Source organism: Lutra lutra, chromosome 2, assembly GCF_902655055.1.
Source record: "Lutra lutra chromosome 2, mLutLut1.2, whole genome shotgun sequence".
In the NCBI taxonomy this organism is placed as follows: domain Eukaryota; kingdom Metazoa; phylum Chordata; class Mammalia; order Carnivora; family Mustelidae; genus Lutra; species Lutra lutra.
The window spans coordinates 72429019-72453283 of record NC_062279.1 but is presented as its reverse complement, the minus strand read 5'-3'; the positions used below and the strand labels follow the sequence as shown (position 1 = coordinate 72453283).

The 24265-nt window shown below is 34.6% G+C and overlaps 1 protein-coding gene across 2 annotated transcripts in view; it reads right to left on the bottom strand.

Moving 5' to 3' along the window:
* The window catches only part of SPOCK3 (SPARC (osteonectin), cwcv and kazal like domains proteoglycan 3), a 487655-nt gene that overhangs the window by 303427 nt on the left and 159963 nt on the right, over window positions 1-24265 (bottom strand). Inside the window, exons 3-4 of one of the 2 annotated variants that reach the window (XM_047717726.1) lie at window positions 20204-20212; window positions 20054-20099 (exon numbers count right to left, since the gene is read on the bottom strand). In XM_047717726.1, coding sequence (XP_047573682.1) covers window positions 20054-20099; window positions 20204-20212 — 55 coding nt within the window. The remainder of the gene's footprint in view (window positions 1-20053; window positions 20100-20203; window positions 20213-24265) is intronic. The other variant, XM_047717727.1, reaches the window with a different exon arrangement.

Genomic DNA, 24265 nt, shown 5'->3' with positions numbered 1-24265 from the left:
GAAATTGAGTGGGAAGAAACAAACCCTTAATAACTGAAAAAATTATGCGGAATCAGTACACATATGGCATGCATGTCCTTGGCCCATCCGTGGAGAGTCTCAGAGTAATTCTCAACACAATGGCACAATATTACCAAGGATGCTAACGGAATACTCCTTGCCTGCCTCTGCTACCAAAAAATTTTATATGAATTTAGGGTGAATTTAAGGTTTCTTCTATCAGTAAACTGTTTTATTCTCCATTCAAATTTACTTAACTGAAGTGTGTCCTCTATAAAATTATAATCATCTATGTTTTCTTCCAATGACTGCATTTCAAATTCATCAGGTGTTTTAGCTCAGTAAAAGTATCTTATATATATATTCTTAATTATTAATTTTATTATATGCTACTGAACTAAATACTACTGGACTTCAGGATTCCCTTCCATCCACCGGAATTTACATGTAATTTAAGAAAATAAACAGTAATAAAAGTAGCCACTATCTTCTTTCTGAAATGTCTTATAATAAGAGTAACTTCAAGAAAGAATCTGAATATGGGAACTAATGACTTCCAGATTCTCAAAAGCCTCTGAGTTCTCTTGAATTCTAGAACACTATTTAAGTGTAGTCAACTAAGGATTAGGAGGCAAAATGATCCTTATATAAAATAATATTTATTAATTTTTCACGGCCCAAAAGTCATTTTTGAAAAAAGTAATAAACTGAGAACTTAGGGCTGGAACTTGAATCCAAATACTCAAGCTCTAAAAAAATACAAAAACAAAAACAAATCCACGAAAAAAAGGAACTGCTAAAAACTAAAGAAAGTAGGTATGGAAAAGGAATAACTGCTTAAAAAAAAATTCATTCCTGTATTTCTCAGTATGAGATACTGAATGTTTTTTGCTTAATGGAAAGATGAAGATAAGGTTTAAAAGCACTGTCTGACAGCAATGTAACCATCTAATTAAAAACAGGGCTGCAATATGGAACCTAACTTGGCAGCATGGTGATTCAGTTTTTATCAGCTCAGCAAGACGTAAGTCATGTTCTGTGATTAAAACTATAGCTCTCACATGTGCACTGTCAATAGGAAACTTTTTAATAAAGATAAAATATGGCCTGTGAGATTTAAATATGGTGAGAATTTCAATTTAACTTAAACTAATGATGTCCTAGCTAGAAAAAATATTGGCGTTAAATAGACTGTATATAAAGCAGTGCTAAGTTTATTTGAAAAGGCATAGATATTTTACACTAATCAAAAGTAATGTAGTGGGGCGCCTGGGTGGCTCAGTGGGTTAAAGCCTCTGCCTTCGGCTCAGGTCATGATCCCAGGGTCCTGGGATCGAGCCCCACATTGGGCTCTCTGCTCAGCAGGGAGCCTGCTTCCTCCTCTCTCTGCCTGCCTCTCTGCCTACTTGTGATCTCTGTCTGTCCAATAAATAAATAAAAAATCTTAAAAAAAAAAAAAAAGTAATGTAGTTTTCAGGGTGAAAAAAAATGTCAGGGTATTTGAATAAAAACGTAATTTATCTCCATTTAGAATTTTTAAATCTTGAAACTTCATATAGTCAACAATTATTTTATCAACAAATACATTTGTACTTAAGCATATTTTGAATAATGTATTAATTTCCAAATTAATATCTACTCACTGATAAAATATATTATTTACATAAACCAGTTTAAAACTCTGTAGGAACCCATTCAGTCAGTATAGGTTAAAAAGTAAACAAACTAGTGATTAGTGAGAGAGGGTTGAGTGTCAACTTCAGCATAGGTCATCTCCAAAAAGAAAAGAAAAATATGAATATGAGTAAAGTCTTCTGGGTTAAGGTCAAAAAAAACAAAAAAAAAAAGCCATTTTTTTCCCTATAATTATAAATCCCTCATAGACCTGATATAGCAGTACATTTTTGTTTATCTGGGGGTTTGATTTTTTTTCTTTTTTTTCTTTTTCTTTTTTTTTTTTGCCTTTTGCCTTTCATTATTTCTATATGGCTATCATGCCACCTAAGTGTAACTCCATATATGCATATATGGACTGAAGCTGGGCCTGTTTTAAGTATCATGATTAGCAGATGAAATTATGTAGGAGATGATGAAAACTATATCCTAGGGTATGAAAAAGAAATGTCCCCTGCCAGCTAGCTCAACAGAAGCCCTTACAGGACCTGCTTCCCTAGAGGTCCAGTTTAACATTCTCAGAGGGGTAATCATATACAACTACCTCTGCAAACCCACTTCTGATCATGTGTCTCTCATGTGATATCATCCTGCTCTCTGATCCTGAGACCTAGTCTGTAATTTCCTGGTTCCTGGTAATTAGTTCTCCATCTTTTTTCCCTGCCAGAATCCTTACTATGAGACTCTTCCTAGTTTCCTAGCTCTAGAACTTAACCTGTTCCTGTTTAGCCAAAACTTCATTCTCTTCTCCATGGGTTAGATATCCTCCTGTCTTTAAACCTGTGCATAGTATCAGGAGTTCTGCAACTATTTTTTTCCAGATTTCTGCAAACCCACATCATTCTGTATAGGTCATTCTTTTGAAGGCATCTACCTTAATAACCTCTCCTTTCCCTGTCTCTTTCAGATTGGAACTGAATTAAATTCCTTACTACAGTTTAAATAAAGTCATTAAAGATAGGATTACATTTGACCTTGTGTTGAGTGAAACTCCCAATAAGATAATCCTGTTTTTTACCTTCATATTTTTTAAAAGATTTTATTTATTTATTTGACAGACAGAGATCACAAGTAGGCAGAGAGGCAGGCAGAGAGAGAGGAAGGGAAGCAGGCTCCCCGCTGAGCGGAGAGCCAGATGTGGGGCTCAATCCCAGGACCCTGGGATCATGACCTGGGCCGAAGGCAGAGGTTTTAACCCACTGAGCCACCCAGGTGCCCTGACCTTCATATTTTAAATATTTATGAAAAAACATTTACCATATCTTGTCAAAAAAATTTCAGTCAGAATCATCCTCCTGATACCCACTGATAGAAGATGACATTCCTAGTAAGACAGACAAATTGCTTCAACTATTTGAGTTCTGTTTAGTACACCTTATGATGGGCCAAAAAAACAAATTTCCCTGGATAGTTAAGACTGACTGTCCAGCTTCACAGCTGACTTTATCTACTTTTCTTCTGTGTTCTAAATTAAGTGGAAAGCACCCAAAGTTTGAGAGTTTCTTCTTCAAGCATGCCACGCGTCTTCCTTGACCTCATTTCTTTATTTTTATCTCTATTGCAGTCTTGTGCCGAGTCCTAGCTCCAACCAGAAATAATTTTCAATCCTACTGTAAGCCAGGTGCAGAAGAAAATACAAAAAATGACTTTAAAATATTTTTGCTGGTACAGTTATTTGGGGTGGTTTCAGATGTTATTCAGTAGGCTCTCAAATAAAAGACTTGCGGTAATGCCTTCCAAACAAGTCCTTTGAAAAAACTTCTTAAGTAGAAGGATCTAACCTTAAATTGCATTTGCTTTTTTACCCTTTTCTACCAAGCATAACCCATTACAATGAAAATATACAACTAGTGGCTAAGCACAGTTTAGAGTCATAACGTTGTTTATATCATTCTAGAGCCTAATAAAAATCAGTATGGCTTTCCAGATGCCCAGTTACCCTGTTATGCCAACAACTAGATGATTTTAAGAGGTCCATACTGCCTCTGTATTTTGTGATTTCAGTCTCATACCTTAAATGTTCGTTTCTCCCTGGGTGAGATTTTGGATCTAGTCCCTTATTCTACTCTCACTGCCTGAAACAGCTTGACTTGTCAAGTGGTAATACAGGCTGATGACTTAGGTTTATAAATTAGGCATTTCTCAGAGAAGAGATCTTTGGGTTGGGGATTAGAGACTGTTGCTCCTTAGCTCTCTCTCCACTGAGGCAAATCATTGTCATTCTCAAAACAGGGAAAAAGCAAGGATATTTCCCTGTGTTTCATTCACATTATCCAGATCAAAGATTTTACAGTAACACTGTCCAAACTTCTTCAAGGACTTTTTGAAACATCCCAAGGCATTTTCAGATGAGTTCACTACTTTCAGAAGTCAGGCTCCATATGCATACTGCTATAGCATAAGCTCCCAGGAGGCCCTCAAACTCTCCATCACAAGGGCTCAAGAAGAGAAACCAGGAAGCTGTTATGGATTAATGTGTCACCTAGAACAACTAATGAGAGGAAGTGGCTCTGACCTTTCAAGAAAATCTGGTTCACACCAACTACTTAATCTGACAGAAAAATTAAATATTTTCCTGAACCTCCATCCAAATATAATTTCATAAACTGAACTTCATGGTTTTAAAAAGGTCAAAAGCTTTTCATGTCCTTTCTTTTAACTTTTGTGTGTGTGTGTGTGTGTGTGTGTGTGTGTGTGTGTGTGTTTAAGCTGCTGAGGCAATGACAAGAGCAGCCACAGAAATGAAGTAAAGCTGGCGGAAATATGCAATCATATGTGTTATCAACACAGAAATTCCAGGAAAAAGCACAAGTAACTCACAGGTCGAGAAAAGGACCAGCTTCAATAGGTACATGTCATGAGACTCCAGATTCAACAGACCATAGAATAGTTATGGTATTCCTATAATAAATGATGGCGTGACTACTTCTTATCCAGGTTTGGGTAACCTCTCTGCCCTGGTCCCTTTCTCACCTCAGCTAACTACAAACACTTAGGATTTCTTTCAGTTGAGTTCCAGGATTAGTTTCTACGTAGTGTGGATACTTTAGTTGGACATAAGAGAAATTGATTAAAATTCACTTAATCAAAGAAAGAAAAGTTAAAGGAACCTATGGTGACAGCCCATTTCAGACATGCCCAAAGCATATTCAGGATGAGGTTCTACTTGCTTTATTTTGTAACACTGAACTTCTGTGCTTGGGCTCTTGTCAAGGTCACTCTGGATATTTCCAGGTTTGTGTCATATTATATAGCTATCCCTACAAAAAGAGATTCTTTTTCCTATAACTCGCCTGCATATCTCCCAAAGTCATGTTCTCATCCCTAAACTATTTGCTGAGAACAGGGACCAGGGAGATGCTATTTGGTCAGATGTAGGTTCCATAAGCACTTCCAGGTTTTGGGTGACATTGATCTATAAAAACCCGTGGAGTGAGGTATGTTTTTCCAAAAGAAAGCCAGAAAAACAGATTCTGCTTAAGCAAGAACATTCATCCAATAAACACACACACACACACACACACACACACGTTATATAAAATGTTATATACTCTAAAATTCATGAGTTAGAAGTTATAATTAATATACACTATTTTAATATTTAGATCAAAGGAAGACATTGGTCTCTATTTGTACATCAGCTCTTAATGCTTATGAAATGAAATTAATTTAGTAATTATAGTATTTATTTTTTTAAGATTTTATTTATTTATTTGAGAGAGTGAGAAAGAGAGCATGAGCAAGGGGAATAACAGAAGGAGAAGGAGAAGCAGATTCCCTGCTGAGTGGGGAGCCAGATGTGGGGATAGATCCCAGGACCCTGGGATCATGACCTGAGCTAAAGGCAGGTACTTAACGGACTGAGCCACCCAGGCGCCCTATAGGAATTACTTAAACATCATTTTGATAACACTAACTGTATTGGTTTCCTAAAGATGCCATAACAAAGTATTGCAAACTGGGTGGCTTAAGAGGAGATGAATTTATCCTCTCACATTTCTGAAAGCTTGAAATTTGTAATCAAAGTGTCAGAAGTATTGGTCCCTTCTTATGTCCTAAGAAAGAGAATCTATTCCATGCCTTCTCCTAGCTTCTGATAACTGTTGGCAATCTTTGGTGTTCCTTGGTTTGTAGCAGCATAATTCTAATCTCTGCCTCCATGGTCACATGGCCTTCTCCTTTGTGTCCATCTGTTACTATGCTCTTCTTTATATAAAGACATCAGCCATATTGGATTGCAGCTTATCCTAAATTAGTATGATCCCATCTTAATTTGATTATATGTACAAAGACTTTCTTTTCTTTTTTAAGATTTTATTTATTTATTTGGGTGCCTGGGTGGCTCAATGGGTTAAGCCTCTGCCTTCGGCTCAGGTAAGGCTCTCAGGGTCCAGGGATCAAGCCCAAATCAGGCTCTCTGCTCAGCAGGGAGCCGGCTTCTCCCTCCCCCTCTGCATGCCTCTCTGCCTACTTGTGATTTCTCTCTCTCTCTCTGTCAAATAAATAAATAAAAAAACTTTTAAAAATATTTTATTTATTTATTTGACAGAGAGAGAGAGAGAGAGAAAGGAGAGAAAGACCACAGGCAGGGGGAGCAGCAAAGGGAGAGGGAGAAACAGGTTTCCCTCCAAGGAAGGAGTCTGATGTGGGACTGGATCCCAGAACCCTGGGATCACGACCTGAGCCGAAGGCAGATAGATACCCAACCATCTGAGCCACCCAGGCACCTGACTCTGTTTTCAAATAAGGTCACAAATATATGTGTGAGGGGCAAAGACATCAACATATATCTTTTGGGGAGAATAACCCATAATACTGACTCTTCTAAGAGACAGTAGTGATTAAAATCTAATAATTAGAGCCTAACTAATAGAAACAGTTTAATTCCAGGACTAACACTTAGCAGACTGCACACACACACACACACACACACACATATGCGTGTGTACATATAAAATTAGATATATATATAAATATAATTAATCTCTGTTTTATTTGTAATGTTTTCAATTTAAAATGGGTAGGGAATAGAAACTTGTGCATAGGTGCAGTTCCTATCTCCATTTAATAAAAAATAGTGCTCAAAATTTACACAAAATTTACAGTATAGACTGTCAAAACTAAGTGGAAATCTTTATTTCCACTTTTTGACAGGAATACCTTTTTTAAAAATTCCAGTATAGTTAACTAAGTGTTATATTAGCTTCAAGTGTATAATATAGTGATTCAACAATTCTATACATTACTCAGGGCTTATCATGATAAGTACTCTGAATCCCCTTCACCTATTTCACACGTTCAGAGTACTTATCATGATGAGCCCCACCTGTATACCTCCCCTCTGGTAACCATCTATTTGTTCTCTATACTTATGAGTCTGGTTTTTGGTTTGTATCTTTTATGACAGGAATTCTTAACATTTTAGGATAAAAGCTTTTGTGTATAAGTTTAAGTGTTCTTGAGAAAATATTTTTAAAATGGGTGAAAAAAATACATATGACACTGTTGCGTAAATAATTAAGATGCTTTCAGACTGAATGATAGCCTGTGAGTTGTCCTACATCTCCTCTTCCCCTGCCTCTTTATTAACTAAAGCCTTCAAGGCTTAAGTTAATGTTAATCTGCAAATATTACCTTTGGCCTTGGGTTAATTAAATTTTCCAAGTTTGAAAGACTTATAAATAGTAGAGTCCAGACTCAAACCTAGTACTACCTGATTTCCAAGCCCACACAATTTTCCTAAAATAATGCTACCTTTTGTCTTGCCTTAAAGTTTGGAGTTTTAAACACATTGTTGCCGATTTTACCCTAAAATTTATTTTAAGTTAGGTGTTCTGTTCTCAACTGGATATACAACCAACAGCACTGCAATACAGCCATAATTAGCCTGTCTTCATGATGATACTTAAAGGTAATAGGTAATAATTGTGGAGTCTATAGTATAGGGAGATGGCACAGGAGTAGGTGATAAATGATATAAAGTCTAGTTCTAGATGTGCCACTTAATATAAATAGTTAGCATTATAGTTCTTTAATGTAACTTTGGGAAGTCCATTAACTGATTGAGTAATTGCAAATTTAGCAATAGCAAGCCCCATTCTTCCAATCTTTTGAAAGCGATTCATATGAAACATATAAGAACATTGTAAAATATTATAAACCTAATACATACTCACTAATTAGCCAGCTACATGTATGATGATAAACTATTTTAAAATCAATTTGATAAATTAAGTTGCTAACAAATTTTTCTCCAAATAGTATTTTAAAATGTTACTTCCACAAAGTTCCCTAAAAATTAAAACCATCCTTCAAATGACAAACTACTGACCCTTTTAAAATAATATGAATACAAATATTGACAGAATTAAGTGTTACAACATGTCAACATTTATATTCAAAGATGTAGTCATTCACATGCCATTCACAGGGTTTACAGAACACTAGAAAAATAAAACCTAGGGGATAAAAGGAAGCTTAGAAATCATTCTTTGCAACTTTCTCATTTTAAAGATCAGAAATTAGAAAGCAAATGTTCTTAATTAAATTTTACACAAAGTTTCAGTAAGTAAAAAGAATTCCATCCTTTCTCTAGTAGCAGCAGCAATTTCCTTAAAAATTCTAACTTGAGGTTGCAATGAACAATCAAGGAAATAACCCAGTCTCCAGCAATAATGATGATCCAGGTCTGGGTCTTCTCCAGATCTGGAGAAGCCTCAGAATTTGGAATCAAATGAGATAGATATGAATTCTGGTTCTTATTCCAAATAGCTAAATGATCATTGAACATCAGTTTTCCTTCACATTGTAATGGGAGCAATGAAAGGAATAAAAATGGGAGCAAATAAAAGCAACAAAAATGAAAATTAGTATTGAGAATTGAGTGAAATAAAAGCTAAATGGTTATGGTATGCAGTAAGTATTCAACAAATCACAGTAGTTTGTTTTGTTTTGTTTTTTGGACTCTTGAAAATGATGCTTTAACAAAATGAACTAAATTAGTTGTTTTGCAATTAAGCCATTAATAAATTAACAGAAACTGCATGGTATCTTGAAAAACAATAAGTTTAGTATCTGGGAGATCTGAATACTAATTACAATTGCATTTATCAATATTTGTGGAACCTGAGCAAATCAAAACCCAAATTATTCCCAGTTTCTCCATGTTGCATTTAGCAGCAATCTCACTCCCCTTACAAACTTCAAAAGATTTTTTTTGTGTGTAAAGCTCAAATGAAACAATGTATGAGAAAATGCTAGGAAAATGTTCCTACATAAAGAAGTCAAATTACTGTCAATAAACAAGAGTAAATGTAAATTATAACTTAAATAAAATCAAGCATAGCTTCCTCAAAAATAAGCAAATATCAAATAAATCTGTCTGCTTGTATTTGAATGAAACAAAATCATACTCAAAATTCTATTCTTACAATCTAGATTTTTATTCAGTCCTTTAATTAGATATATCAAATGTATTAATAAATATGTCAAAATAACAGATGTATTTGCTACTTCTAGAGCATTGAGTTAAAAAACAAAAACAGGAAAAAATAAAATAAAATAATAATAATAATAATAATAGCAATAATAAAATAAAAATTAAAAAATAGAATAAGGATAAGGAGTTATGTAACTTTTTTTTTTTTTTAACCTGAAGCTCAAAACGGTCTAGGACAGATGCATTCGTTGGAGAGTTTGTGAAAAGTAGAAAGTACAAGGATCCATGCCCTCAGCTAATGATACTGTGGGTAGGGTATGGGGCTAGTTATACAAAATGTCCCCACCTGATTTTGATATGTCTTGATTGTACTATCCCTAATCTACCAACATATTGGAAATTAACATGTAGGAAGAAAAAATATCCATATTTAAGAGCTTTTCATACTTAAAACCTCCTCCAAAAAATAAAATAATAAATTCCTAAGATCAAAAAGACTTAGGCTATTCTATAATCAAAAACAATAAACTGATTCTGAACATGCATGCAGATTTTCTAGATAAAATAGAAAAATAATTGGTCATTTATTTCCGGAAGCTTTGAAAGTGTTACAGACTGAAATACCTAAGGGACAAATAAACTATGCAAATAAATGGTGCTTGGATGTGGAGCAACAGGGCTTCTCATTTACTGCTAGAGAGAATGCAAAATGGTACAGCCACTTTGGAAGACACTTTGGCAGTTTCTTACATAAATATATTCTTACCATATGTTTCAGCAATCACACTTCTTGGTATTTATCCAATTGAGTTGAAAACTTATGCCCACCAAAAACAAAAAAAAAAAAAAAAAAACAGAAAACAAAAACAAACAAACAAAAAAACCCTGTGCACAGTTGTTTATAGCAGCTTTATTCATAATTGCCAAAACAAGAAAAACCAAGAAGTCTTTCAGTAGGTGCATGAATAAATAAATTGTGGTACATCCAGATAATGGAATATTATTCAATGCTAAAACGAAATGAGTTATTGATCCATGGAAATACATGGAGGAAATTTAAATGCATACTGGAAGCGAATGAAGTCAGTCTGAAAAGGCTACACATTGCATGATTCCAACTCTGTAACATTCTGTATCAGGCAAAGCTATAGAGACAGTAAAAATATCAGTGATTACCAAGGGTTAGGGGAAGGGAAGGATGAATTGGCAAGGCAGTAAATGTACTCTGTATGATCCCATAATGATAGACTCATGTCTCTATACATTTGTTAACCTATAGAATGTATAGTAACATCAAGAATGAACCATGAGGGCGCCTGGGTGGCTTAGTTGGTCAGGCGACTGCCTTCAGCTCGGGTCATGATCCTGGAGTGTCCGGATCGAGTTCCGCATCGGGCTCCCAGCTATATGGGGAGTCTGCTTCTCCCTCTGACCTTCTCCTCGCTCATGCTCTCTCTCACTGTCTCTCTCGCTCTCAAATAAATAAATAAATAAAATATTTTAAAAAAAAAAAAGAATGAACCATGATGCAAACGAGGGACACTGGGTGATAAAGATGTGTCTGTGTAGGTTCATCATTCTGGTGGGAGGTGTTAATAATGGGGGAGATCATGCAAGTGTGTGGGAACCTCTGTACTTTCTGCTCAATTTTTCTATTAGTTTAAAGTGGCTCTGAAAAAGAAAGTCTGTTAAAAAGAGCCTTTGCTGGGGTGCCTGGGTGGCTCAGTTGGTTGGGCAGCTACCTTCGGCTCAGGTCATGATCTTAGGGTCTAGCCCTCCAGCCCGGTGTTCAGGCTCCCTGCTCAGCAGAGAACCTGCTTTTCCCTCTCTGTCTGCCTGCCACACTGCCTACTTGTGCTGTCTATCTCTCTGTCAAATGAATAAATCTTAAAAAAAAGGAGCCTTAATAATATTTTTATTGTGTAAAGTTAAAAAATGAAAAGTTATAAATCAAGGGAGACTTTCTGATATTACTCTTTTAAAAAGTCCTTTTTAAAAATTGTATAAAATCGAATTTTATGTTAACAACTGGAAAAGCTGGAAAAACAAAACCTGACTTATTGATTCCAACACTGGTATTCTTTTTTACCATGCCGTATATATTACTTATAAACCTAAGACATTTCATTTATTATTATTACTTATAAACCTAAGACATTTGCATTAGTGATAAAATTGTAATGTATGTTATTTAATATAATAAAGTAACAGTTTGTTTAACCCGAAGTCTTGAAAATTACAAATTCCTTCAAATGTGCCAAGGAAGATAATTTTTCATAAAAACTCTCAAAATAAATATTGTTTAACAGTATTAAGCCCAACAATTTACATGACCACTCTGATTATTGAAATATTGTATAGAAGGAAAAAACTATTATGGCAGGACAAAAACATTGTTTTCAAATGCACTACTTTTAAGTAGTGAAAGTTTACTAATTGTCTTCAGAAGAAATATGAGAGAAAAGGAAAAATACTGGATGTTTCAAATATTATTGTATGCATAGATTTTACATACTTTTTTATCTAGTTTCATAGCTTTGTAAATAGGAATCTACTCATTTTGTTGAAAAGAAAACAACTCTAGAATGATTAGATGACTTGCATAAAGTAATACAGCTTTTATTACCATAATTGTGATTTAAACTAGTCTAGATGATCCAATCAAATGCCCACTCAACTATCCTGCCTATCAACCATTTATTTTAGTTATCTCAATGCAATATTAGATCATAGAAGAGGAGAACCCAGTAGAATTACCAAGAAATATGCTAAGAAGAGATAAAAAAATATCTAGAACTAAGTAGCAAATTTACTAATCTATTTCAAAATTCTAATCAAAATCTTTCATTAACTTTAAAATCAATCATTTGAAAGTCTTCTAGCAAGAGTACCATACTAGCTACTTTCACATAAGTGCACATAATCTCACATAAATTCACATAATTTTCATGTAGAAGAATGAATTTACTCACTCTTGATCAAGGATATGGGAGTAGGAATTGGACACAAGAAAACAGATTTCAATTTAAGAAGCAACTTTCAAGTAATGACTTCTACATAAAGATGGAATAGCCTATCCATGTACAAAGTCAAACTGGACATCAGAGACAGTTAAAAGGCAAAATTTCCTTAACTGTATAAGTGGCTGGGCCAAAATTGCCTCTAACTTTCAATATCAATACTTTAATATACTAAAAACACGTATATTTCTTTTCCACATTTCATATAAAGGAGTGTGGTAAGAAGTGTGGCCAGGATATTTCAGTAAAAGGAGAGGGAGACAAAGCATGGAAAACTGTGGACTCTGAGAAACAAACTGAGGGTTTTGGTGAGGAGGGGGTTTGGGTCAGCGGGGCGGTGGGTATTCAGGAGGGCACGTATTGCAAGGAGCACTGGGTATGGTGCATAAACAATGAATCTTGGAACACTAAAAAAATAAAATAAAAAAAGATAAATGTAAAAAATCTTAAAAAAAAAAGAAAAGAAAAGTAACTTCCAAGAAGGTAAACTTCAGAAGCTTTTGTACATCTTTGAAATACATTCTTGTCTCACAGATATGCTTAAGTTATTCCCAAGTGATGAAAATACACCCCAAAGTGTACTTATTAGATAACAATTCTATAACTCAGTTTAAAAATCTATATTCCTCCATTCTGAAAATTAGAATACAAGTTACAAACACCTCTTTTCCTCTGTAGTGGAGCAATTCTAAATGTGATCCAATGTGTACCTGATGGTTGACATTTTAGCTACCCATGTTCCCCTGTGTCATTCCTACTATGTTTTTTTATGAAAAAGATGTATCTCTGAGTGGAGACACAAACCAAAGATGTGCATACAGATGAGCTAAATCTAAGCCATGTTGCATAATGAAAGAGCAAATGAGCTTCTAATCCACTGATAGCAAGGTTTCAAACCCAACTACAACACTGTTGTCACTTTTAACACCTCTCAATTTCAGTTTCCTCTGAAAATTAAGAAACATATTTACCTTTTAAGATTAGTACAGTGATTGTCTTATTCATATACCTGACACAGAGGAAGTACTTGTTCAATGGAAACGATGATTTTGTTTCTGGGGATTTCCTTGATACCCACAATCCATTCTCAAACCTTTTTAGCACTTGCTTCTGGCATCAGATCTGAAAAGGTGACTAGTTTATTTAAAATTCCCTGACATTTGTGATTGCCTTCAAAAAAACATCCATCTCAACAAAAGATCTATTTGTACTAAAAAACAGAATCACTGATGAGAATTATTGTGATAAGGCGTCGCTTATACTCTGTGATTTTCAACTGTATCTGCATAAAATAATAAACTGTAGAGTTTAAAATACAAACACATTTAAACCCATTAGGATGAATATTATTAAAACACACACACACACACACACACACACACACACACACCAAAACAAGTGTGACGATGTGGAGAAATTGGAACTCTTCTGTATTTCTGGTAGGCATGTAAAATAGTACAGCCACGATGAAGAATGATATGGTGGTTCCTCAAGTAATTAAACATAGAATTACTATGTGATCCAATAATTCCACTTATAAGTATATATTTAAAAGAATTGAAGCAGAGATTCAAATAGACATCTGTATGTCAATATTCATAGTTACATCTCTACAATAACCAAAATGTGGAAGCAACCAAAGTAACCATCAATGTATGAATGGAAAAAAAAAATGTAGTGTATACTTACAATAGAATATGACTTAGCTTATAAAAAGAAGGGAATTCTGACATTCTACAATATGGATGAGCCCTGTGGTCATAAGCTAAGTAAAATAAGTCACAAAAGGACACATTCTCTATGATTCCACTTCTAGGACATACTTACAATAGTCAAATTCATAGATATGGGAGGTAGAATGCTGTGTACCAAGAACTGGGAAGAGAGGAAAATGGATTTAACGGGTAGAGTGTTTTAGTTTGGGAAGATGAAAAGTGTTCTGGAGAGAGAAAGTGGTGGTAATTTCGCAAAAATGTGAATTAATACCACTGACCTATACACATAAAAATGGTCAAAATAGTAAAGTTTATGCTATATATATTTTATTATAACTCTTAAACATTAACATACACACACACACATACAAAGACATACACGAAGTGCCCAGAATCTACCCCAGATTAGTAACTGTGCTTTTTATAAGAATGCTTAGTAAATTTCATGTGTTGACAGGAATGAACATCAACTTTTTAACCAGCGGAAGTTTCCTATTAAAAATATGACTTCCTGGGGCGCTGGGTGGCTCAGTGGGTTAAAGCCTCTGCCTTCGGCTCAGGTCATGATCCCAGAGTCCTGGGATCGAGCCCCATGTCGGGCTCTCCGCTTGGTGGGGAGCCTGCTTCCCCCCCCCACCCCGCATGCCTCTCTGCTACTTGTGATCTCCATCTGTCAAGTAAATAAATAAAATCTTTAAAAAAATATATGACTTCCTATATAGCTACTGTTTTTTTTTTCAGTCTTCACAATACTTATTACTATGTTAACAAAGTATGAGATAAAAATCTTATTTCTTAAAATCTGAGCACCTTTAAGGTATATGTAATCAATTTCTTGCTCTATAAATTTGATTCACAATTTAGTAACATAAGGTCATTGAAAAGAAATAAATATAATTTGCCTTCTTACATATGTATGTAAGCTACTGTGATATGAGCCAAATGAAGCATTATTGATCTTGATTTTATCTTGTAAATTTAAAATGCAAACCTTTATGCAGTATTTATTATTCAATGGAGAAAATAGCACTGACAGAATAGAGCAATGTAAGATTCCTGATTCCTACATTTTATGGAATACTCCTATATTTGTTTTCCTAGATTGTGGGGGTAAAACAAGTTAAATACCATTCTCAAAAAAATCAAAATTGAGTAAGAAGAGAAAATACATTTCTCGGTTATATGCCCTATGTAGTTGTTATGTCCTAAACCTGACAGAACAAATGAAGTGGCACTGTTCATTTCTAGGTTGAATATTACTTTTTTTGTGTGATTTTCTAGAAGGCTTCTATGAGCCAAGGCTGCCACCATGAATGATATAACTAATGTAGGATGCAAATTGACACAGCTATTAGCACTTGAATACCTAACAAGTAATTTGTCCAAAACGATACAAAAATACTAAATCAATTCTTGTGAGTTGATCAAATAATGATTCAGATCAAATTGCAGTTCAGAATTTACATTTTAAATGATTGAAAGCATTTTTAGAAAATATTGTGATCATATAATTATCTTTGCATATTGTCCCCACTGAATTTCAATTCTGAGAATACCAATTTTTCCACTAGAAAAATGCCAAAAGGCCCCAAGTACTGACACAAAGCAGCATTATGATACTACCATGTCCCTATTGTGAAGCATGGATCAGATCTATCTATTGTTTCAGACTACTATCAATAAATACCATCCTAGAACATTAAAAAAAAAAAATCCTCATGTAGACCAGTGAAAATTAAAGTCATCTGGGAGAGAGCCACTACCTCCATTTTGCAATACACATGTAATATGTCTTTAAAAGTATGGTAGTATAGTTTATGAAGGGAAAGATAATTCGGGGGTGTGTTTTCTCAAACACTAGTCTTACTCAGTTTCAAAAATAATTACAGCCATAATACAATGAACAGCTCTGTTCATTGAAGGGAGTAAAAGCTCCAGAGGAAATCTCAATAGCTTTTCCTTTGTAGCCAGAGACTGATTGCAAAGGGACATGTCAGGATCTGACTGTTGGTATGTGTGAGATGTTTTGCAAAGGGTGATAAAATTTATGGGAATCAAATGAAGCTCTACAAACTGATCCTGAAAAAAGAGGAAACAATGTGTAAGTATAACGCTTAGCATCCCACTGTCTTTTCAAAGAGCTCAGTCTTTATTCTCACTTCTCACCTATCCTTGCAAGAATGGAGAGAGAGCGCGTCGGTAATATAAAATATTACCGATATATCGATATTATCGATAAAATGTGCACATGAGCGCATGTCTCTCTCCTGCCTAGACTCAGCAGTTTGAGTTTAGCAATGGTCTCCTTGCACACCACTTTCCGAGGATCTTTTGTTGAATTACATGCCACCAATGAGCCAGAAGAATTCAGGCTGCGGTCCAGATTTAAGAAGAGAGCCCCTCAGATTTAAGCTGTGAAATGGCTGAAGGATCCTGATCTAAGCCACAGGCACAATCCTCTCCCTTCTTTCCATACCTCAGAAATCCACCTCAGCAGGAGAAACATATCAATAAAGTGAAATTGATTTGTCTTGAAATCTCTCCATCTATTTAAATTTAGCTGCTTTACTATTAGTCTATTGATTATAATTCACTGCCATGGGGAATATCAAGTGGAACCACTCCAAGCTGGATTGGATAAAAAAATTAGGAAAATATATACAGAATATATTTGCTTCCAACTATTTCATCTCAGGGGACTTGAATATCCTATCACGGAGAAAAAGAATTTTTGAATAAAAGGTATTCCTTGTACAGATAGCACTTTAGAACCTGTAGATTCTCTAAACAACTGACAGGAATTCCTGTTAAAAAATTTCAGTAACTTATCTATTATAAAACAAATTAATCCACAACCAAAAACAAGGCAAGGTTAATGAAATGAAAAGAAAAAAAAAAGTGTTTTTTTTAAAGCTACAGCCTATCTATTTAAAGTCTTTATTAAATTGTTTAAAATATTTATCATGCTACCACTACCAGGTTCATCCATGCATTTCCGCTTTAACTTTGTCATAGTAAACATTAAATTTTCATGTCATATTCAAGAAGATGCATCTCCTCATTAATATTCTTTGTCAATTCCTGTGTGTCAACTCATGATTAGCCACACTAATGAACAGACGTAATGGCACAGAAAATTCTACGTGGGGAAATAAAAAGAAATTTATTTTTGGCATCAGTATGCTTTCTTTTATTAAAATGGTTTTACTGAAATTTACTTGAAACTACTATATTTCCCCAAAACTCTTACTATTTTACTGGTAAACCAAAAAAACAAAAACAATGTAGAAACATTTTGATTTATGAGAAGAAACTCACAAGATGAAAAATTTGTCACAGTTAAACCACAAGTTATATAAACTTTATCTCAACAGTGAGTTTTAACTAGAAGAAAGCTTATATGTGCAAATATGTGTGTCTATGCATGTGCAAATTATGTATATGCTTATGTATGTATGTATGTATGCATGTGCACATTTATGCATACATGTAGAAAGGGTCTGGCAATGAGAAACTGCACCATTTCTGTCATGAAACATTACTTTTTTCATTAGTAGTCCTTTAATTTCTGCATATTTTGAGGACCATTGTGTGGAAAAGAAAGCAAGATATAATTTAAAATGTATGTGGTAAAAATGGTATAAGTATCAGCATAAAAAACATAATGCTAAAAAAATGTAAAACTAAGGCAACTTTTTCTTCATTCTTTTCAAGAAATATGCAAACATCCCCCAAAAAGAAACTGCAGAAAATCAATGTATACTAATATGTGATATGGATGTCCATATAGCATGAAAATATATTAAAAATTATAAATACTGCTAGTTATAGATTACTGTAATCAGATTTTGAAAATAGTACCTAACAGAAGATTCTTTCATCATAAAAAAACCAAGAAGCATTAGAAATCAGCTTATCTCAAGTCTCTTCTATCCAAGTGATGCACATTGTCTATGTTATTCAAGGCTAGATGAGAACAGGATAATTTTTCTCACTCCTCAGTATGGTCTACCAATGGGCTAGATAATATAACTCAAAGCCAAAACAAATACAAAACAAATACATGCATCTCAATCTATTTTTTTTCCATTTTCCTTTTTTTTCCTTTGATACTAAACTTTCCCATACATGTTTATCAACTGCGTATGTTCAATCAACTAAAACCTTGGGTCTGACAATCTACAAAATATTATTTAAAATATAGAAGCACAGCTACTAGCTCTATCTCTAACGTTCACTCAAACAAACATTTATTTTTAAAACAGAAACTTCAAAATACCACTAATACATCATTTTGTTTTAATGCTATTATATGAGCAAGAGTGTCACATAGTATTTAGGAAATGGCACTCGGGGGTCAGATTGCCTGGATCCAAATTCTGACTCTGCCACTTTACAGGAACATGACCTTGAGTCGGAATTTAAGCTTAAGTGCTTCACCTTCCTCATCTACTTGACAGGGTTACTGTCATCTACTTGACAGGTTATTGTAAACTCATATGTTGAATACTTAGAATAGTGAGGGAATATAGGGCATTCTAACTATTAGCTATTATTATGTCATGAGCTTCTCTTTGATAAATATGATATTTTTGACAAATTAGTAGGTTAAAAGCCTCTTTGAAAATTAAACTAAGTCAATTTTACCAGGGTTTGGAAACTTCCTTATAGCAATCTTTTTTTTTTCTTCATTTTTTTAACAGGAGATAAATTGTAGTTCAACAAATTATCCCACACAGACACACACACACACAAAACCCAAACCATCTTCATTGCAATTGGATGTGTACTAAGTATGGCAAATTTAAGTGTTAACATCCATTTTACAGATAATTCTGTTTTTTTCAAGGTTTATGATTCCATCATAAAAATTCATTTCCCAAGGAAGTTTGCAAATACATCTCAGTCTGTATGTCATTGTTTTTTATTGCCTGTTTTTTAGTACATTTGGCTTGACTTATATTATTAGTGAAATAAAAAATACTTTTTTAGAATTGAAAAATGCAGATTCCACATATAAACACTCTGGGTAATCACAGTGAAATCACATGATGTATAGCAGAAAAAATTAAAAGTAAAAGAAGGATTGGATGTGAATGACTGTTTCAGACTGAAGGCAAATATCAATGTTGGGGACATACCAAAATTCCCTAAGATTTGGGGACATATCAAAATTCCCTAAGATTCTCTTAATAACATATTACAACTAATTCTTAAAAATGATTTCTGTTTTTAAATGGTCCTATTTCAGGAAGTAGTATCTGTTGTAAGGTTATTATCGTTAATGTAAAGTAGAAACTTCTTTTGTACCAGACTTAAAAAGGATGAGTATCTGATTCTAATGATGTAGAATTTAGCAAACAAATCTGTTTAATTACTTATATAATTATGATTGCATTGCACTTGAAGCTTCCATTTCACATCTTCCTTTCCCATGCATCTTTCCTTTTTTTTTTTTTTAAAGATTTTTATTTATTTATTTGACAGACAGATCACAAGTAGGCAGAGAGGCAGGCAGAGAGAAAGGAAGGGAAGCAGGCTCCCCGCTGAGCAGAGAGCCCAATTCGGGGCTCGATCCCAGGACCCTGGGATCATGACCTGAGCCGAAGGCAGCGGCTTTAACCCACTGAGCCACCCAGGCGCCCCAACCCATGCATCTTTCCTGCTTCTCCTTCTCAAGTACATAACCAGAAGTACAAACTGGGTATGGAGGTGAAACCTTTGTATTATATAGGACTTTCCTTTTGGGTCTTACTAAGACCTGAGCTGAGTAGAATTATCAGGCTATGCTGTTTTAAATGAAAGCTCTTATTAACTGAAACACAGACTGCAAAGTCATTTGTTTTGAAATTTTGCACAAATGAATCTATGTCCTACTGAATGCACTTGAGTGTATTACAAAACTGGATGAAGAGATTTGGATCAGCTAACAAAAATGGGCAGGATAAAGTTCAGAAGCCCAAATCAGTAATCTAAGCTACGTATCTAAAAATAAAAGACCTTCTGACATAATCATGATATCTAATTCACTTGTTACTGACTACACTATTCTGTAATGAAATAAATTATTGTACAAACTTTTCCATTACCTAAGATGCTCTTCTACTTAGTATTTTAAGAATCTAACCAACAATAAATATCATGCTGAACATATAGTGATTATAAATATGTAAAGTTTTTTTATTTTAAAACAATTAGATTCTTACCCTGGTCGAAGGCTTTTCCTGGACTCCAAGTGTGGAAATAATCATCCTGAGGAGGAAAAGAATGTGAATTGAGTGTATATGAGTAATTAAATTGTAAAGACTCTTATAAAATCTAGAATAAAATATGAAATACAGAAGCTGAATACAAACCTCTACTTCCTGTAATGGCAAGCAGCAAATTATAAAATAAATAAATAAATAAATAAATAAATAAAAAATAAAAAAAGGAACAAGAGAAAAACAATAGTTATCAAAAGGGAACACGTTTACATGTTATAGACATGTTTTTCAGTAAGTGTGTTCATTTTCATTGCAAGTCAATGTTTAACAATTTAATTATATTTGGTTGTCACTTCACCTAAATATTATAAAACAATACTTTCAATTGCAATTCAATATGTAATAGAACATGCAGATAATTACCCTAAGCTAATAAGCTACAAAAGTATCTTACCAGTTTCCAGTTATACAACTTCATTTTCCACTAGTACATTTCAATAGTAAATCAATAAAGCAGCAAAAATACCAAGTGAGTCTGCTTTAGCCCACATAGTATAAATAGACTTTATGCAAATCTGCCACATGATAATTGAATATCTAAGGAGTTCATCAAAATGCAATTGGAAGCTTGAAAAAAAATGCACACCTAATTAAAAACTTGCCTAAAATTTAAATATTAAATATGGAAAAGAATAATTACAATATACTTACTATATGTACATTTAATAAACATGACTATACAACACTAAGGTGGGGCAATGTGTACTTAAAAGATTTTTTAAAAAGCCAAACACATTGACCAACTCAATTGTGTTTACTGTTTTACCACCTTAAAAGCCTTGTAGACAAACTACACATATATATTTTATGGTAGATAAAACAGATTTAACTGTTCAAATTAATAAGCTATATCATATTTTATGGTCAATAAAACACATTTAACTGTTGAAATTAATAAGCTATTTTCACTATAATAAGAAAGAGTGGTATATCATGGTGAGGCTCCTTGACTAAACATTTCTAAACTCCATACTCTTAAACCCACTAAAGTCAATGCATTGGAAATCTAAGAACCCAGGAATCTAAAAAGGTTAGGTGGAGATTCTTTTAAATTTTTAATTTTTTTTTTAAGATTCATTTATTTACTTGATAGACAGAGATCACAAGCAGGCAGAGAGAGAGAAAGGGAAGCAGATCTCTGGCTGAGCAGAGAGCCCGATGCGGGGCTCGATCTCAGGACCCTGGGATCATGACCAGAGCCGAAGGCAGAGGCTTTAACCCACTGAGCCACCCAGGCACCCTAGGTGGAGATTCTTTTAACCTTCTTTCTAACCTCTTTGCTAAAACCCCCGTTTGACAAAAAGGAAAATGTAGCATCTTTTAATTATGGAAATAAATACACTTCCTAACTAACTTATTCAAAAATTTTAAATTGTTGCAAAAGCTCTTCTTTATTGTGACTAATCACTCATCACCACCTTCTATATTCCCAATTTCAGATGAAATTTCAGATGAAAGAAAGCAATTTCTTTCAGAATTCAGAAGCAATTTCAGATGAAAGAAAAGGAAGAAAAAACAAAGGAAAACTTCAGAAATCATTTCTGTCCATCTTGCATTTAGGTTGGGATAGGGTTATGTTAAGACAGTGGCATTTGTGGCAGTCTACACTGACAGGTTATGCAATAAATTATCTAGGATCAGATGAAGGGACGATAACACCACTGGATCATTAAATAAATACTGATTGCTTAGGCTCTTTTAAAAATATCTTTGTAGGGGCGACTGGGTGGCTCAATGGGTTAAAGCCTCTGCCTTCAGCTCAGGTCATGATCCCAGGGTCCTGGGATTGAGCCCCACATCGGGCTCTCTGCTCAGCAGGGGGCCTGCTTCCCTCTCTCTCTCTGCCTTCCTCTCTGCCTGCTTGTGATCTCTGTCTGTCAAATAAATAAATAAAATCTTAAAAAAATATATCTTTGTAAAAAAATTATAGAATGAGGGGCTCCTGGGTGGTTCAGATATTTGGGCATCTGCCTTCGGCTCAGGTCGTGATCCCAGGTTCCTGGAATCGAGTCCCACATCCAGCTTCTGCTCAGCAGAGAGTCTGCTTTCTCTTCTGCCTCTCTGCCTTTCTTGTGCCCTCTCTCTCTCTCAAATGAATAAATAAAAATCTTAAAAAAATATATAGAACTATAGAACCCTTGGAAAATTAAGCTTTCAAATTAAATTCCTCCACTCCAAGTCTCAAAACATTGGCTGAACGTCATAATACGCTCATTTAATAAGTTTTTTTTTTTTTTTAAGTACATTTCAACTGTGTGGGGATGATGACTTGTACTCATTCAAAGCATGGAGAGGAGTTTGAAGTTCTCCTTGAAGCATATCGAAACAAGAAAAAACACAAAACTAAACTAAACTAAATTAAACTAGACAATGAGAATGAGTGGTATATTTAGAGACACGAGACTTAAATTTAAGTCTGACTTTACCACTTATTAGCTGTATTACATTAGAAAATGATATAAACTGGGGCTTCTGGGTGGCTCAGTCAGTTAGCCATCTACCTTCAGCTCAGATCATGATCTCAGGGTTCTGGGATGAGTTCCACATCAGGCTTCCTGCTCTATGGGGAGTCTGCTTCTCCCTCTCTCTGACCCTCTCTGCTGCCCATGTTTGCTCACTCACTCTCTCTCTCTCTCTCAAATAAATAAAATCTAAGAAAGAAAGAAAGAAAGAAAGAAAGAAAGAAAGAAAGAAAGAAAGAAAGAAAGGAAGGAAGGAAGGAAGGAAGGAAGGAAGGAAGAAAGAAAGGAAGAAAGAAAGAGAGGGGGAAAATGATGTAAACCTCAGATCCTGTGACTAAAGTTGGGGGAAAAAATTGCCTACCTCACTGACAAAGGTGCTGTGGGGATTAGTTATAAAAAATGTAAATATCCACACAATATTTGACATAAAGGAGCTGCTGAAACATACTTGCTAATTGGAAGCACCAGGTTTATCTCTGTTAGTATCTCTGAGCAACATCACCATTAGACAACCTTTCATTACTGCTAACAAAGTTTTTAGTTTTTCTGGTTGCTTAGAAAAGAACTATGAACTCCTCATAACAATTTTTGAAAGGAATGCCCTCCAAAATATCAAACATTAGCTGTAGTGAACTTTAAAAAAAAAAAAAAACTACCATTTATGATTGAGTTAATGCAAGAAGGCAAGTTTTCTGCTACCACCGTAGACCCTTATGAAGTAGCAGAGCTATCAGTAACATCCCCCAAGAAGACACGGTAAGTTTTCTCTGCCACAGTGCCTACATCCATATAAATATCAAACTGAAGTAAGGGAAGGAATAGATCTGAGACTCACATCATTAGCACTGAAGCTCAACAATGTGAAAGCAATATGTGTGATGCAACACACAGTGTTTGAAATACCCAGCATCTGTACAGATGAGCAGGAATTAAGTGGAGTAGATAGATAAATGATGCATAGGTAGACAGAGGTAGAATATAGTCTTAAGCATATTTAAATAACTCCCTTCAGAATAACACAATCATCACACCTGTCAAATGGCTAAAGTCAAAAACATAAAAAAAACAAGTGTTGACAAAGATGTGAAGAAAAGGGCACCCTCATGTACTGTTGGTGGGAATGCAAACTGGTGCAGCCACTGGAGAAAGATTTGAAAATAGAACTACCCTACAATCCAGTAATTGCTCTACTGGGTATTCACCCAAATAATATAAAACCACAAATTTGAAAAGATATATGCACCTCTATTTTATTGCAGTATTACCTACAATTTTGTTGTAGTATTACCCACAATTTTATTGCAGTATTACCCACGCCTAATAATGGAAGCAACCCAAGTGTCCATTGATAGATGAATGGATAAAGAAGATGTAGTATATATACACAATGGAATACTAATCAGTTATAAAAAAAGGAATGAGGGGCGCCTGGGTGGCTCAGTGGGTTAAGCCGCTGCCTTCGGCTCAGGTCATGATCTCATGGTCCTGGGATCGAGTCCCGCATCAGGCTCTCTGCTCAGCAAGAAGCTTGCTTCCCTCTCTCTCTCTGCCTGCCTCTCTGTCTACTTGTGATCTCTTTCTGTCAAATAAATAAATAAAATCTTTAAAAAAAAAAAAAGGAATGAAATCTTGCCATTTGCAACAACATGGATGGAGCTAGAGAGTATAATGTCCAATGGGACAAAAAAAA